The sequence below is a fragment of the Echiichthys vipera genome (genome assembly GCF_963691815.1).
Source record: "Echiichthys vipera genome assembly, chromosome: 1".
Taxonomy (NCBI): domain Eukaryota; kingdom Metazoa; phylum Chordata; class Actinopteri; order Perciformes; family Trachinidae; genus Echiichthys; species Echiichthys vipera.
In genome coordinates this window covers 5,607,944-5,625,145 of record NC_139826.1, presented here as the reverse complement: position 1 = coordinate 5,625,145, position 17,202 = coordinate 5,607,944, and the positions used below count along the sequence as shown (strand labels likewise).

At 45.0% G+C, this 17,202-nt stretch overlaps 1 protein-coding gene across 1 annotated transcript; it reads left to right on the top strand.

The window, feature by feature from the left end:
* Positions 1–2,729: 2,729 nt before the first annotated feature.
* Positions 2,730–16,805, top strand: minar1 (membrane integral NOTCH2 associated receptor 1; the record flags this gene model as incomplete). The annotated part of the gene is made up of 4 exons (XM_083915828.1): positions 2,730–3,536; positions 7,748–9,229; positions 13,779–14,042; positions 16,608–16,805. The coding sequence occupies exons 1-4, from the start codon at positions 2,742–2,744 to the stop codon at positions 16,803–16,805; spliced, it is 2,739 nt and encodes a 912-aa protein (XP_083771954.1). The 5' UTR covers positions 2,730–2,741.
* Positions 16,806–17,202: the final 397 nt, after the last annotated feature.

The window sequence follows — 17,202 nt, the reverse complement described above, 5'->3', positions numbered from 1 at the left end:
TTGCAGGTGTGTGACAGATGTTTATTAGAAAAATGTGCACTTTCAAAAAAGTTTGCAATGAAGTTGACAGCAGCAGGCGATGTTTAGGCCAATGCTGTATATTGAGTGATATTTGGGGTTTTTTTCTGATTAAATTAATCAAAAACAAACGCAAGGTACCACTACGAAACAAAATGAAACAACTGCCTTACAACCATGGCTTGGTCTTATTACTACAGGCATATGTATGTGTATTACATATTTGTACTGTTTGTGTATTTTTACATGAATAGTACATGGTATGGTATTTACGTTGTCTTGTGTTTGTTAATATATGCATTATTCACATCTAAAAGCTGGCATGGTATTGTTGTTAAACGGTCATGTTATGCTACCGTTAACGTTGTTGTTTGACACAATCATACTGGATAGTATGATGAGAAGACCCCTGAACTAAGCCACTCTGTCGAAGATAATTGTAAAGTGGCCTTACCCTCAATGTTATAAATCCCTATTGTACTAGACAATAGTGGCCTCGTACACACAGAGTATTCCAGGCAGACACACAGCTGACAACCAAGCAAGTGGATGCAGTGGAGACAGGCTCAGACATACACAGTGTGCACGGCTGTGAACTTGTTGTGGATTGTGCATGCAAAATGCAACATGAAAAGTGTGTGTGGGGACCAAGGAAGAGCAATCAATACTAGATCAGGTGTGTATGGTCGAACAAGGAGAGCTGTGACAATGTTGTTTCTCAACAGCAGCAGCTGTGCTCGGCCTCTCATCAGATTCACAAATGTCTTAGCGATGATGTGATGACTGTTTAAGTGCACACTACGTTGTTATCAAGGGGGGGTTCCCCAATAGCTACAGCTATATCGACCAGGGAGCTGGAAGTATGTGGTCAATCCATGGTCTATTTTGGGAAACCCCCTTGATAAATATGTTTGGTTATTTTCTAAGATCAAGGTCAAGATTATTACCTTTATCCATCGTAAACTAGCAGCCACTCAGCTCCTTGACCACATACACCTGATCTAGTTCAGGTCTATTGGCAAAAAAAACAGATCAAATACAAGGTGTTTATAGAACAACACAGAAAGAAGTATACATCTATCTGTTCAGAAGCTGTTTTTTACCTTATTTACACTAGGCTACCACTTTACCACACCAGAGTCTATGCTATTTTCTCATCTCTCATCTCATCTTCAGCTTCTTATCCGGGGTCGGTCGTGGGGGCAGCAGCTTTAACAGGGGACCCCAAACTTCCCTTTCCCGGGCCGCATTAACCAGCTCTAACTGGGGGATCCCGAGGCGTTCCCAGGCCAGTGTGGAGATATAATCTCTCCACCTGGTCCTGGGTCTTCCCTGAGGCCTCCTCCCAGCTGGACGTGCCTGGAACACCTCCCTAGGGAGGCGCCCAGGGTTCATCCTAACCAGATGATCCTGAACCACCTCAACTGGCTCCTTTCAACGCAAAGGAGCAGCGGCTCTACTCCGAGTTCCTCCCGGATGGCTCCACTTCTCACCCTCTCTCTAAGATGCCTCTCCGGGAACCATCACCTTATTGTGTTGGAGAGGTTTGTGTGTCACTGTGAACCTGAGGGGCAGAGTGGAATTTTTTTTTTAATGAATGAATAATAATTTGATTAATATTCTTGCAGTTTTACATGCCTTAAATATAAAGGACAGACAGGAAATAGGGTGAGAGAGAGAGACATGCATTAAAGAGCTCGGAGTCGAGCACCGACATTGTCTGTACATGGGGCGACTGCTCTAACCACTGTGCCACCGGCCACCCCTGTATTATAGTTGTTCTTACTTCTTGATTGTCTTATTGTTGCATTTACTGACCAGGTGTGACTATTCTTCCAGCATCTGTCATTTAAATAAAAGCCTCTTTTACCTTCTAGGATGGCCCTCTCTTATTTTGAAAGCGGAAACCGGTAGTGCAGTGTTTATTCTTTTTACCTTGGAACAGTTTTATTTTTTTCAGCACAGCATGCAGTTTCCATCCCCGCACAGCTGCTTCACCACGGCACCGCAGCCGACACAAGCCCATGAGGAAGAGACAAACGTCGGACAATGGAGACAGTCCGGCCGGCTGCGGCTCCCGGGGCTCGGGAGGACGGATCCGTGCTTCACATCCGAACCGACCGGGACAGTGCGTTTCATTTGATCAGCACAGCTGTGCGCGTGCACGTGAGCATACTGTGCGATTGATTGTTTTCTCTGATCACGGTGATGGATGATCGGACGGATTTAAGTTGGCCTCTGTAAACCGTGTTGTAGTTGCGTGTGTTTATTCTCCCGGGCTCTGCTGCACCGACGTGAGAGGATGATGCTCCGCTCCGTTCCCGATCACTGAGGGTGAGTAACGGTATGCAAACACAGCTGAAATCCATCTCCAGCCTCCCGCACACGCACCTGCTCCGTGAGACGCTCTGCGGCTGCTGCTGCTGCTGTCCTCATGCAGATGGACTCGGTGGAAACTGGGGACGAGGAGCAGGAGGATTTTCTTTCTTTTCTTTTTGCTTTACCTCGATTATAGTCCTCTGTCTGAATTCAGTGTAATGAAATCAGCAAACTATGTGCTCTGCTTCTGCTTCTTTGTCATGGATCGTTGTGTAACGCTTTATTTGTCTCTGGTTAAGGCAAAAAACAGCATTGTATGAACCTATAGATGTGTTCTTTCCAGGTGCCAAGCTTCTCCGTCATTGGGACCTACTCTGTAGGTCTGCTCCTGCCACCCAGCAGCCATGGACCCCCTCCCAGAGTACTCGCTGTTCCTGGTCCGGATCCTGGATGAGCTGGACACCAAGCACAACACCATGTCCTACCAGGACCTGTGTAAGTCCCTGTGTGCTCGCTTCGACCTGGTGCAGCTGGCCAAGCTCCGCAGCCTGCTCTTCCACACGGCCTGCCTGGACCCCGCCTTCCCGGCCTCCCTCTTCAAGGACAAGATGCGCTGCTCCATGGAGGACCCGCAATCCAAGAAGCTCATGGTGGCGGCTGACATCGTCACCATGTTCAACTTGATCCAGATGAACGGAGGCATAGCCAAAGACAAGCTTCCCGTGCACAGAGCCAAGTTCCACAAGAACCCGTCTGTGGAGCTGTGCAGGTCTGACACTGATACCTATACGTTTCAGGACTGTGACAGCGGGCGTTCTTATGAGCACATGGACCACCCCAGGGATGGACACCACCATCACTGCCCCCAGCAGCACCCTGTGGCACAGGGCACCGCTCCCTGTCCTAAACCATCTGAGTGCAACAACTTCCTTCTGGGAGTCAGCAAGGACCTGAAATGTAGAGCAGTCTCTCTGGACAAGCTGCACCATCTGCCCCAGTACTCTAGCAGCAGTCTGCACTCTCCACCCTGTGAAATGCAGAGCACCTACTTTCCCATGGACATCGACAGCGAGTCCACCACCGACCAGGAGTCCCTGCAGCACATCGGCCACCCAGAGCCCTTCTCTGTTCACTCCTGCATCCAGAAGAGGAATGCCTTTAAGGAGGACTTCGGCAACTGTGTGGCCTTCTCACCACAGGTTGGTGTTTTTATTTTAGGGGCCGTAGATCTTAAAGTCTTGTTCCGGCGTAAAATCATCCCATTGTCTTTTGAGAACTTACGTACCTCAAATAAGCCATCGAGAGAGTTTTTTCCGTGTAACAACTATTAACGGAGAGACCCGTGGGAGTCACTAACAGCCAGGCGATTAGCTCGGGGCATTAAGGTGAACACATTCAAACGTCTTTTTTAACCACTAATACTGCTCAAAATAACACCAAACCTCTGCAGCAGCATGAGAAGAGTCCCTACACACAACAAAGCACCAACAACGTAGTTCGTGAACCCAGAGTTTATTAAAAGAGTGTTTTAAAGACTTACCTACTGGCCCCTGTACCAGCTCCTCTCATAGTAAAGTCCATTCAAGTGGATTACCAAAGTCAATCCCAAAGGAAGGAGCCCATTGGTGCTTTGTTTTCTGTGTAGGGACTCTTCTCATGCTGCTGCAGAGGTTTACTGTTATTTTCAGCAGCATTAGTGGTTAAAAAAGTCCTCTGAATGCCTTCATCGTGCTGCCCCGAGCTAATCACTGTTCGCTAACAGCCGGCCCGCAAGGGACCTGGCCCTTTGAGTAGAAGCCTGGGAGACTCCAGGAGCTCCATGCGCTCCCTTCTTGGGTGCTGAATCCTCTTGGCAACAGCTCACTAAGCTCCACTCTGTTGGGGAACTGTAAAAAATACTCTGTATTTACATTATTTTCATTTTTGTGAGCCCAGTTTTTGATGAATAAACTAATGTTTCATATGAACTTGTCAGCCTGGTAAAGTAACTAGTTACTGAGATAATCAGATAAATGTAGTGCAGTAAAAAGTAGAATATTTCCACTGATTTGTAGTGAAGCAGAAGAATAAAGGAGCATGTAAATAAAATACTTAAGTAAAGGAGAAGAGCCTCAAACTTTACTTTAGTCCAATAATTGAGTGAAAACCTCTGGTTAACAGGTTTGTTCATTTAACAAGGATTGTTTTTAACAAGCTTGTAGCTTTGAGTCGGCCTATCACTATTGTTTTGGTCAGCTGTTGTGCTGTTGCACTTTGACGCCTATTGCTACTATTTATATTGATGAAATAAAGACAATATAAGTACTCCTGTAGTTAATTAATGTGACGCTTACATTTTTCCAGCCCCTCATTTTGGATTATTTCTGTCAACCGGCCTCAATTCCAAATTAATTAAATAGCCCTGATATTATATAACTGCCGAAAAAGACCATGGGATGATTTTGCCAGAGTTACATTTAAAAAGGATAGCCCAGATTTTCAGAAGTGAGGCCAACAGCAGTACCATGCTTAGCTTCCCTGCCTGTCCTCCTGCCTGCTTCTCCAAACTGCAGTGTGCCATCTAAAAATAACTTTATCTGTGAGTCGGTCACCATGGTAAGGTGGTAAAGCAGGATTACTGAAAAGTCTGAGTTAGTTAACCCTAAGATGAGGGAAACTCTGGATTTTCGGTTCCAGAAGGAAATACAAGTCAAACTCTCGGTCAGTTACCATGGTTACTGACTCTGTGAACCTAAGCTGCTCACTGGCAGGTTTCCTAAACTAACAAACTCTGTCTTACAGAGCCAGATACTCTGTTTAATTTCCTCATTCATTCAGTCTGTATCAAAGCCCATATTGCAGCTCATAAATAGCAGAGATTTGTGAACGTCAGAACCAAAACCTGGTCGGATATTAGTTTGTTCCTCAGGACTTTCAAAAGTTATCGTTTCTATGCGCTGTCGGTCATTTGTACAACGTTTTTGCCCTCATTGAGATTTTCAGTACTACTCTGAAAAAAACCTCTGCAGGACCTTTTGTTTAATATCCCAGTGACTCTGCAGACAGCCCTCAGTTTCTTCGAGCAGTTCCCCTGAAATGTCTATGGCACATTGCGTGTTATTATCACAGTAAGGGAGTTAAAATATTAAAATAGTATAAGGCTTTAGACACATAGGGTCAATGAATAACAATCTCTATCACTCATGATGTGGTTGAGTGCACTGATGAAATGTAATTCCTATAATATTGGAGATTATATGTTAATATAATGAGAGAGCAGGATCGTGATTATATATATATATATATATATATATATATATTATTTTACATCTTCAACTACATTTTTAAATGATGAATTAAATAATGGACAACACTGCATGAATCAATATTGTGTTAACGTACTGCCCCTTATCCCTGCTCTGACTCCTTTTTGAAAGGTAAATGTGCACAGTCTGCATATACATGCATTAATATCTGTACATCCTCCGGATTAAAATGGAGGCTCGGCCTTTTATTTACCTGTCGCCATGGTGAATTGTAGCATCGGAGCTCCATTGATGATGGCTGTTTACTTCAGGCTCAACCTACTCAGAGTTGATTGAAGTAACTCTGATCAGCTGTGGAACAGAAAGCTCAGTTTCCAGCTTGTACTTTGTTAAACCTGCTGTCTGAAACAGGGCCCTGTCATACGGAATAGAAGTGTCCCACTATCATTCTGTAAAAAAAAACATTTTTAGTGATGAAAATGTACTTAAAGTTGTACTCTAAGATTTCCATCTATTTATTGTCTTTAAAGTTCCTATCTATCACAGAGTGAGTTAAAACAATGGTGATTGATCATGTGACCCACTAATCAAAGCACTTGTTTTGCTTTTTGCTGAATATTCTAATATCTGTGTCTGTGGAGACATTCGTGGGCTAGATGTAAATAATCCACCATGTTAGGGACGCTGCTGACAGCTGTTATGTCAACAGTTATGCTGCGTTGACTTGTAATTGGAAATCAGTACTTCCAACTTGAGTCAGGCTTGTAAAATAGGAACATGTGTTATTGTGGATTTAAGAGGGGAACATATAGGGGACGGACTGGAAGTTAAGAAGTGAATGTGTTTCAATAAAGTGTACAGAAGAGCAAAAAAAAAAGTTAAAAATTGTCAACACACATAGTGACCGTGAAAGGGACAAGATGGAGGCTCTGAAAGAACAGGCTCACCTGCAGTTACATCTTACCACCAAAGAGGCTGCTAGAAACAAGATATCTCAAATCTTATGGAGTACAACTTTAAAGTATAAAATGTAAAAGTTCTCGTTAAACTGAATGGCCTCATATTTAGTGTTATAATACTAAATACACTGGAGATCGAAAATAGAGAACAAATTATTAATATTTACTATAATTGTATTTTTTATCGTTCAGAATTTGATATTTTGATTTGCTGTACTAGCATGTTTTTTTTAAATAACCAAGACACTTGAAACAAAAGCAAAAAACAGTGATCAAAATGAGAGAACAGTGTTCACTGTGTCAGACGAGAAGATTTCAACAATGTTTTCTTCTCTAGGATTCAAAAATGAACAGGAAGTGAAAGGGTCAAACGCAAAAGTGTGCTCTGATCTGCTCACGCTGGCTCACATCACGTACGTGTTTCGTAACATCCATGTGCAGAGTTCAGGTAAACAACAACAAACATGTGGGACTGTTTCCATCAGTGGGACATTCAAGTGTCCTGGGTGGGAGGCTGCAGACCATGCTGCAGATCCCTGTCACACTGTGCGGCGTCCTGCTTCTCCGCTGTTAGGGAGAGAAGGAGAAGGAAGTTTCGACGCATGCACCAGCTCTGGGTGCTGTTGTGTGGCAGTGCTTCACAGCGCCGCCTACACACCTGACGTGCTACACTACATTGAATCTCACACACTTTTGTGTCACCGTATGCACGCAGAGTTCCCCCAAAGACACTCGTCTAAACGCAGAATAAAAAGTGAGAACGCAATGCCACTTTTTTGTTTCCTTTCTAGATCGCCTTGGTCTAAACAGGGCCTAAAACTCTGTTTCACCCTGTACAAACGCAAACGAATCCTTTGGCCGGAGTTTTCAGTGATAAAACCTTCTTTTTTGGTGTAAATAAAAGGCCAAACTGCACAATTCTGCCTTTTCTTATATATTGACACTACCCTCCCACCCCTTTTATTCTGAAGATCAGCAGTCCATTTGGAAGTCTTATTGTTCTCATGAACACAGCTTGTCTTCCCTTTTATAATGTATAAATGTTTTCAACCAGTTTAGTAGACATTTGCATTAAGTTTCTAAAATATACATATAATATAATTTGTGATATTTTGTTTTTCTATATATTTATTTATTTTAACTAACATTACACTGTCAAACAAACGTGTTTTCTAAAGATGAATCCTTGTCTGGGATACTTTGTAGGTGATCACCACTGAAGGCAAAAAGGGCAGTAAGGCTGCTGATGGCTACCACAGGAGGGAGCTGCACAAGCCTGCTACCTTTTTCAACCACAGCTTTGAACTGCCCTATAGTAACCCCTACTTTGAGCCAACACTCAACTCCCCTCTTCAGGACAAACGGAGGGTGAAGCATGAGAGCCTGGACGACTTACAGGCATCCACGTACTTTGGTCCAACAACCGTCTCTGAGTGCGTCAGCAGCAAGAAGCGCAGTTACAAGGCAGGGAAACAGCCGCCATGGCCGGTGAAGAGCCTCAGTCTCAACACAGAAGATGGGCCTCCAGACTTTGGGAGGTCGTTTTTGAACAGCAAACCACTTAAAGAAACTCACCAACGCAATGTCACCATCATAAGCACTGACAACGAGCAGCATTTTCAGAGCCCAAAGGAAAAGGTAGTAGCTTCTCCATCTGGCTTTGCGAAGAAATCAAGTGTAATGAAAAACAAGGATGTAGCACTGATGGTGAGTGGGCCTGCGAGTTTGGAGAAAAGAGAAGCACCCAAAAGGTTTAGAGATAAAAATATGAACAGTCCATCTTTTCAGCGAGGCGACAGCTCCTCTAGTGTTGGTACTCAAACAGAGCAGGCTGAGCAGAAAAAGGTGAAGGAATACCCAGCTAAGTACAGTGACAGAGAAAAGCACACCTTCAACCACTGTGATGAGGACGCTGAGGTTGTTAGTGATGACATAAGTGACATTTTTCGTTTTCTGGATGATATGAGTGTTTGTGACTCTCTGGGCGTTGTCCAATCATCATGCTACAACAGTAATGGGTCTGTGTCTCAAGTAACGCTGAAGTCTGAAGGCGACAGCTCCCCTGAACGCAACACGGTAAAACTAGCCAAGTCCAAGCTGGACCGCCTCTTCCATTCGCTGGAGAACACAGACGATGAGCTCAAATCAAGTGTATGCAAGCTGGTTATGAGGATTGGTGAGATCGAGAAGAAGCTGGAGTCTCTGTCTGGGGTGCGCAGTGAGATCTCCCAGGTACTCTCCAAACTCAACAAGCTGGACGAGAAGATCCAGGAGCCTGAGGCCAATGGGAGACATGGGAAGACAGCGTCCGCATCTGGGGCCAACGCCACCCCTGACAAGCTGCAGCCTTACCCTCATCCACATCCCGACACCACCCTCTCACCTTGTGTTTTCCAGTGCAACACCACCGGTCACAATGTTAAAATAGACAATGGCTCTTCAGGGGAGTGGTGCTGCTCAGATGAAAGTAACAGCGATAGCCTCAGAGTGAAAGCTCTGAAGAAGAGCATGTTTACCAGGAAAGTGTCCAGCTCATTCAACGAGGAGAACGGTGCCACTGAGTCAAAGGTCAACAGCGTCACTAACTCTCCGCGGGACTGGAGGACAGTCTCCTACTCCTGCCACCCTGGAGACGAGAACAGGGACAAGGACAGAGACAGCAAGGACAGACACCGCAAGGCCAAAGAGGTAGGAAGACTGTTTTTGAATTAACTTTTAAATCGTACAGTATTTGACAGAAGTAGAAAATAAAGCATGGATTCAATAAATGGAATAATGAAATAGAACAGATACAGTAGCCTACATCACATCATGGAGGTGTCAAAAGGAACAAATGGGATGGGAGAGCATACAGGGTGTTTTTACACTTTGTGCTGCAGGTTCTGGACAAGATTAAGAGCGTGCTCACACTGTCCTCCCGGTCCGCGACCCGGACTTTAGGGTACTTGTCCCCCCTCCCTTTCCCCCCCGCGCCCAAGCCCCGTTTGTACTCACACTTCCAGGGCCGGCCAATGCTTCTTGCTGTCCATACACCATCACGCCGTAACACGTCACACGCATTGATCGCGTGTGTGTGGCTTTGTTTACAAATCTTTCCACAGACCTCGGAGTTTTTGTGCGTCTTGTCGACTGTTTTTGAATATTTTCATCACCAAATCTGCAGTAAACACTCCACCTCCGCCCCACACCAACCTGAACCTTTCACCGCCATTGTTGTTGTTGTTAAATGTCCGCGCATGGTCCGTCCTTCTATTTACATGTCCGAACAGGCGGACATAACGCTACTGCCGTAGGGCTCGTGCTCGTACACGTGCGCACGCTCGTGCTCGTACATGTGCAAACGGCTCCGCTAAAGCCCACCTCTTTCAAGCGGGCCGTGGACGGTCCGCTGGCCGCAGTTGAGCGCGGAGCGGGTGCACTCACATGGCTTAAAGGTACTAGACTTTAGCTGAAAAAACGGTTTTGCCCCCCGGCCAGAAGGACAGTGTGAGCACGCTCTATATAACTCTCACAGTGCTGGCAGGCTTGTCCAGATGACACTAGACTGTGTTCAGCAGATAGGTGATGCAGTCCTCAACTCCCAGGCGGGGCGGGTAAGAGAACTGTAGTGGATCAGTGAGCGCCTGACCATCGGCCTTAGCTGCTCCAGGACGAGTCTCTCCATGGTCTTCATGATGTGGGACACCAGGGCCACAGGTCTGTAGTCCTGAGGGCCACTGGGACGTGGCGTCTTTGGCACAGGCACGAGGCAGGACGTCTTCCACAGCACAGAGACTCTCTGGGGTTGCAGGCTCAGGCTGAAGACTTGACTCAGAGCGTACTCACACTGTCCTCCCGGACCGAGACCCGGACTTTAGGGTACTTGTCCCCCCTCCCTCTCCCCCTCGCGCCCCAGCCCCGTTTGTTCTCACACTGCCAGGGCCGGCCAATGCTTCTTGCTGTCCATACGCCATCACGCCGTAACACGTCACACGCATTGATCGCGTGTGTGTGGCTTTGTTTACAAATCTTTCCACAGACCTCGGAGTTTTTGTGCGTCTTGTCGACTGTTTTTGAATATTTTCATCCGACCAAATCTGCAGTAAACACTCCACCTCCGCACCACACCAACGTGAACCTTTCACCGCCATTGTTGTTGTTGTTAAATGTCCGCGCATGGTCCGTCCTTCTATTTACATGTCCGAACAGGCGGACATAACGGTACTGCCGTAGGGCTCGTGCTCATGCTCGTGCTCGTGCTCGTACACGTGCGCCGCTCGTGCTCGTACATGTGCAAACGGCTCCGCTAAAGCCCACCTCTTTCAAGCGGGCCGTGGACGGTCCACTCACACTGCTTAAAGGTACTAGGCTTTAGCTGAAAAAACGGTTTTGGCCGCAGCCAAAAGGACAGTGTGAGTAGGCTATCAGGACTCCACACAGCTGGGGGGCACAGGCTTTAAGCAACCTGGGAAATACGCCATGGGGGCGTGCAGCTTTGCCAGAGTGGAGTCTTGTCAGCTGTCTTCTCACCAGGTCAGGCATGAAGGACACTGTAGAGGTGTCCGTTGGGGAGGGCTGAGGTCATCAGGTTGTGGAGGACATGATGTAGAGCAGGGGGGAGGGGTGGAATAGGTAGGTGTGAAGTGAGGTGGTGAGGGGCAGACAAAGGATCTGTAAGGAGGAGGAGTAGGGGGAGGTAAAGTGGCATTAGTTGAGGGGCCGGCAGCAGCAGAGTCATGTGGGGGATGGGCCGCAGTATCACACCTATTGAAAAATAGGTTCAGTTCATTGGCCTGGTTCACACAGTCCTCCAACCCCGGCCTACCAGTCTTTTGGAACCCGGCGATGGTTCAGATATCACTCCACACATCTCTCATGTTGATTTGCTGGAGTTTATTCTCCAGCTTTCTCCTACAATTGTCTTTAGCCTCCCTGATTTTAAGTCTGAGAATCCCCTGCACTTTCCTGACCTCATCGCGGTTGCCATCTCTGAATCCTCTCTTCTTTTCGTTCAGGATGGCCTTAATGTCCTTGGTGATCCAAGGTTTGTTATTAGCTAGCAGGTTACAGTCCAAGCTGGGACAATGCAGTCCACGCAAAAATGTATGTAGTCTGTGATGCACTCAGTGAGCCCATCGATGTCCTCCCCGTGCAGGCCAGTCAGTCACTTCAAAGCAGCCCTGCAGTGTCTCATAAGCCTCCTCAGACCACCTCCTCACAGTGCTTGTGGTCGTAGGCTTCCTCTTCGCCAGAGGCACATAGCAGGGTTTGAGGTGAACCACGTTATGATCTGACCTACCCAGAGGGGGGAGAGAAGAGGAGATGAATGTATCCTTAATGTTAGCATACATCCGGTCCAGAGTCCTCTCCTCTCTGGTAGGACAGCTTACGTACTGTTGGAGGGTCGGCAGAACTCGATCCAGGGTGACGTGGTTAAAGCCTCCTGGCATGATGATGAGGGCACTGGGGTGTTGAGTCTGGAGATGGTGGTGTGTATGATGCTGCAGGCAGATGTCGGGTTTGCAGAGGGAGGGATGTACAGAACAACGGTGATGACATGCAGGATCTCTCTAGGCAGATGGTAAGGACGGAGTCCAACAGCCAGCAGTTCAACATCCGGGCTACAGAGCTGTTCTTTAATGGTGATATGACCAGGATTACACCATCTGCTGTTTACTAGAACAGTCCTTTAAATGAAAAGCTTTAACACATGTTGATATAACCAGTTAAATCCACTATTAAACTCCTCTCCAGAGTTTGTGGGCTGCCTTATCCTAAATATGCAACATACAAGGGCTGCCTCTCTCTTTAAGATGATGTGTTGAGAATATCAGCTGGTCTGGCCGCTATGCCGGCTGGCATTAGGGCGATCATCAGGGCCATTGTTTGGCATTTTGCCAATGTTTGGCATTTTGCCCATTATCTGCATCTGTGTTTTATTTAACTGATCACGAATAAAACTTTTTTTCAAACTAATAAGCGCTAATTGAGTTTCAAATGATGTATGGAGGGACAGCTTACATTGTATTTTTACAACATTGGTGCTAGTGGGACGTATTTAAGCTTCCACAGTGCATATGTAACATTAATCATCTGTATGAGATGTGTTTGCACGTTATGTAACATTAGCTGACAGTAACATCGAGTCTCTTATAGATCATTTGAATGCGTTGACAACTGTCCATAAAATAATTGTCTGGTTCATTATAAAGACTACTACGTCATACTAAAAGACTAAGACTAAGTTCCTTATTGCGCGCAGCGTATAAGAGCTGGTCATAATCTAACATGTGAAAAGCAACGTTGCTGAAATGTCTGGAAGCTGTCTGTTGTAACGTTAGTGAGATGAGGGAAATTGCTGTTATAGACTTCAGACATAACAGAACTGTATCCAAGGCCTCTGTTAATCCAAGTGATGGAATAACCAAGTAGCCTACTGTCTGAGTACATTTAAGGTTCTTGACTAGTACTTAATAAATACTTTATTATTACGAGACTCTACCTGATTTTGGAGACAAACATATTACTTTTACTAGCTAAAATGTACTTGACTTAAAGTAGATGACTCAGTATGAAAATCAATTAAAATGAGCTCCAATTTCACCATCTGCAACATTTAAGTGATCAACTTATTAACTCATTAGTAAATATGTCTGCTAGTGGACTCCTCATCAGAGTCTGGGTCTGACTGACGCCTGGTTCAGACTATAACTTGCAAATCAAGTAAGTTGCACATCACTTACATTTGCTCCATGAGCAAGCAGCTTAGGCTCTGTGTTCATTCATCCACCTACGGCGCTCCGCAAGTCGCAACCACCATACCCAGCCCAAGGGGCTGCGCTGCCCTGCTGCGATGGCTGATTCTCTCTAATGTGTTTAGTCATCGTTCACATGCTTCTCTTTAAACCTGGGGCCTCTTTGGAAACCTCCAGTAGAAGCTAGAAAGTAGTTACCATAGAGTCTGAAGCTAGATGTGTTATTGCACGTTTCATATCTTCATCATAGCAGCTCTCTCTCCCAAGGCACTGACATCAACGTTCTTATGATACTAAACATTTTAAATTAAACCATCTGCTCTGTAATACATCCTTGCGCCCTGTCTTACAGATTAGAGTTTGAACGTTTAAAAAAGTCTCTAATAGCTCAGAAAAAAGCCCTGGCTGATCTGAAATAAAGTGTTTACTGTTTTTCTAAAGCACAGGCTCATAAGGACTTCCCCGATGACCTTTCTGTTCTCTGCACCTCTCTCTATTTCCAGGCAGAGCGAGAGCGTCAGTACGAGCTCCCCCAAGCCCACCGCCCCCCTAAACCTCGAAAGGATTCTTACCCGGGTGAACAGGTTTTCGCACCGCACCTCTTCACCCCCTCCATTAAGGCCCATGTGAAATGCAGCCCCCTGTACACAGACCTGAGGCTCCCCAGCCAGTCAAATGGCAAGCGCGGCCAACCGTCCTGGACCATCGAGGAGTACAAACGCAACTCAGGAGGGAAGGGGAAGCATCTCACAGCTCTGGACCTGCAGGTACTGGACTCCCAATAGAATCACAAGAGGGATGCAGGGGAGTGAACCAAGCATAGCTGTCCTCTAACTTTGTAGATATTTTAAACCATTTACTGTGTGTTTGGTGCATTCCTATTGCCTCCTTTTTTTTGGCGCTTACTATGAGAGGCTTCTCTATGGGCAGAAATATGTGTCCTTAGAGGCTGAACTTGATTTATATTTGCATCGGAATTGCTCAACTTGAATAATTGCAACAAAAAAAAAAAACAGAATTTGAATTACATAATCTCAAAATGTTTTCCTTAATTCTATGAATTGCATTGGAAAAAAACTTAATCTGAATAGAATTAGTTCAATTACTTTGGAACTGAATTCCAATAAACTTAAATGAATGTAATATGAAATTAAATTCAGTAGCTCAAACTGTATTTGATCCTCAACTGTACAATACTTCTTATACATACTTCACATTTGAATTCAGTTCACTGAGACACTCATCTGGTTTGAGGAAGAGTGTACACTTTGATAGTTTGTTTATTGGAATAAATCAAAAGTGTCAGAAACATAACTGCATCTGTAGCAACACTATGATGGGTCTAACCAGTGTGATGACACCAACCGCACGGCTCCCTGCTGGATAAGGTTACTTCCTGTTGCTGCCTTTTCACAGGTTAGACCCAGAGCTGCTGACGATGACCTCATTGGCATGCATATTAATTAGCCATGTGCAAGTCCCGCTGAGAGATGGAGGGCTGGTTTGTCTCAGCCAGCTGAATTTACTACATTTTAAATGACGTGGAAAAACTAAGCAAATGGGTAAGATACAGACAGCTTTAGTTTCAGTAATGACTAATGCACTGAGCGTGTGGGGAGACTGTGGCCAGAGCAGATATAAATATTGTGTCCTACAAATGCCTGTTGAACAGTTGTACCAATAAAGTAGGTTGTTAGCATTACCTGCAAAGGTTTTATTGCACTGTGAGTACAGTCAACCGTTGTGGTGAAAAGAGCTGTTGTAGCAAACAAGAAGATTTTCAGAGTATCGATTTCTTTGACAACCCTAGTTTAGCCAAGTTTGAGGTCCCCTGCTAGAGCTGCTACCCCCGCGACCGACCCAGTATAAGTGGTTGAACATGAGTGGTGGGGTGGCATGCAGCTTTGCTGGGTAGAGCTGGTAGGCTCAGTCTTGGGCAGCAGATCAGGTGCAAATCAGACTTGTGGCCCTTTGCTGCATGTCACCCCCTCTCTCTACCCCCTTTTCCTGGTTCTCTTCAGCTGCTCTAATAAAATGGGAATAAAAGCCCAAAAAATCAGCCACTAGATTTCTAGTCAGGATGAACCGTGCAGTGCATTAAAGTGCACCATGTAAAATGCACAGAGAGCATGGTTAGTGGTGTCGACAGTGCTGGTGTACACATGAAGACAGGGTGAGAGAATCTATTATACTGCATGTTATCCTTGGTTGTAATAGGGGTCTATCAGGGCCGGTCACATTGACTCCTCTCACCCCCTGCTGCTTCCTCTCATTAGCACACAGTCAGAGTTAACCATCTGCTCTTTGTTTGGTGTTTAAAATCCCCATATATTTAGATCACAGGGCTCCACACTGCGACCAAATGGTCACATTTGAGAGTGTGCAACTGAATTTTACATCTAGTTGCACATGCGTGACCAGATGTCTCTCCATATCAATATGTAAAAGGCTAAACAGCAACAGACCGACAGATAAGACAGGAACAATATGTAAGCAGTGTAAGAGGATATATAGTGCCGTCAGCACAGTAACACAAACACGGAACACGTGAACTCCCGCAGCTTCTTTAACATCAGGATACAAGTTATAGTCACAGTGTCGGGATCTGACCGTATGTGACGAGCTGAGAGACAGCAGAAATGTACTAAACCTAAATAGTTTTCATGTCAGCTCTATGTGAAGAAATCAACAGTGTTTAACTGATTCATTGACTTTATTTCTCCGTCCAGCGCAGTGAGTGAGGCAGCAGGTGACACACAGACTGATCTGATCAGTCAGTGTAAATACGGTTCATATGTAGCAGTGCCGCATTTTGCCGTTTTTGTTCGTCATTGTTCTGTCATGACAGTGATGGTGGTCAGTTACCTTCTATGTTTACTCTTCAAAAATTGCACAATAAAAATGTGACACTGAATTTGAAACGGCACATTGTAATTCCTGCATCTATTATTGATTTACCGTGTGTGCCCCTGAAATATCTGGTTGCACCCCTAAAATGTTCAGTCCGGGTTAGTATGGAGCCCTGGATCATTTACTTTGAGTTCAGAGCATCTGGCATTTTCGGTTTGTTGTTATGGTCATTAAGTGCAGCCCCTTGGTAATGTTGTCTGTTATGAGGTCTCTGTAAAATAAAGTATAATCAGTATATCTGTAATAATATTGGTAATAGTAAACGTTCAAATGTGGACCCACGCTATACTTTTGGAAATCATTTGAAGCTCAGTAAATCTAGGAAGCTATTCTATTCTAGTCTATTATTATGTTAATAATAATTACCAATATTCAGGTGTGCACGCTCTTACTAACAGTGTCGCCTCTGTTGGTTTCATCAGACACAGGAGTCTCTCAACCCCAACAACCTGGAGTACTGGATGGAGGATATCTACACACCAGGCTATGACTCACTGCTCAAGAGGAAACAGGCAGAGTTCAGGAGGGCCAAGGTGTGTAAGATCGGAGCACTGATTGCAGCAGCTACCTGCACTGTTATCCTGGTCATTGTTGTTCCAATTTGCACCATGAAAACATGAGAGTACCAGGATGGAGTGGCCCTGCCCCACGGAGGACTTTTACTGCTGGGGTTTTCTGTGTGAAGAAGATGTACTGACAGAATGAACGTGTCGGGATTTGGCAATGTTAGATGAGGGTTTTTGTTTTAATGTAGTACTTTTTTATGGGGATCCTTTTGCCAATATAAAGATATAAATATAGCTATTGTACAATAGAAATTCAGCAAGTGCATAATATAAACTGTATATCTATTGGTTTAACAGTAGTCGTTCATTGTATGTTTAAACTGTACAGGACAGTATGAAGGTCATTGATTCAATTATTGAACATCTTAAACTGCAGCAGATGATCACTGAACTTAATTCGATTTGTTATTGTAGCCAGGGTATGACATTTTTATTTTTGTATAATTACTGT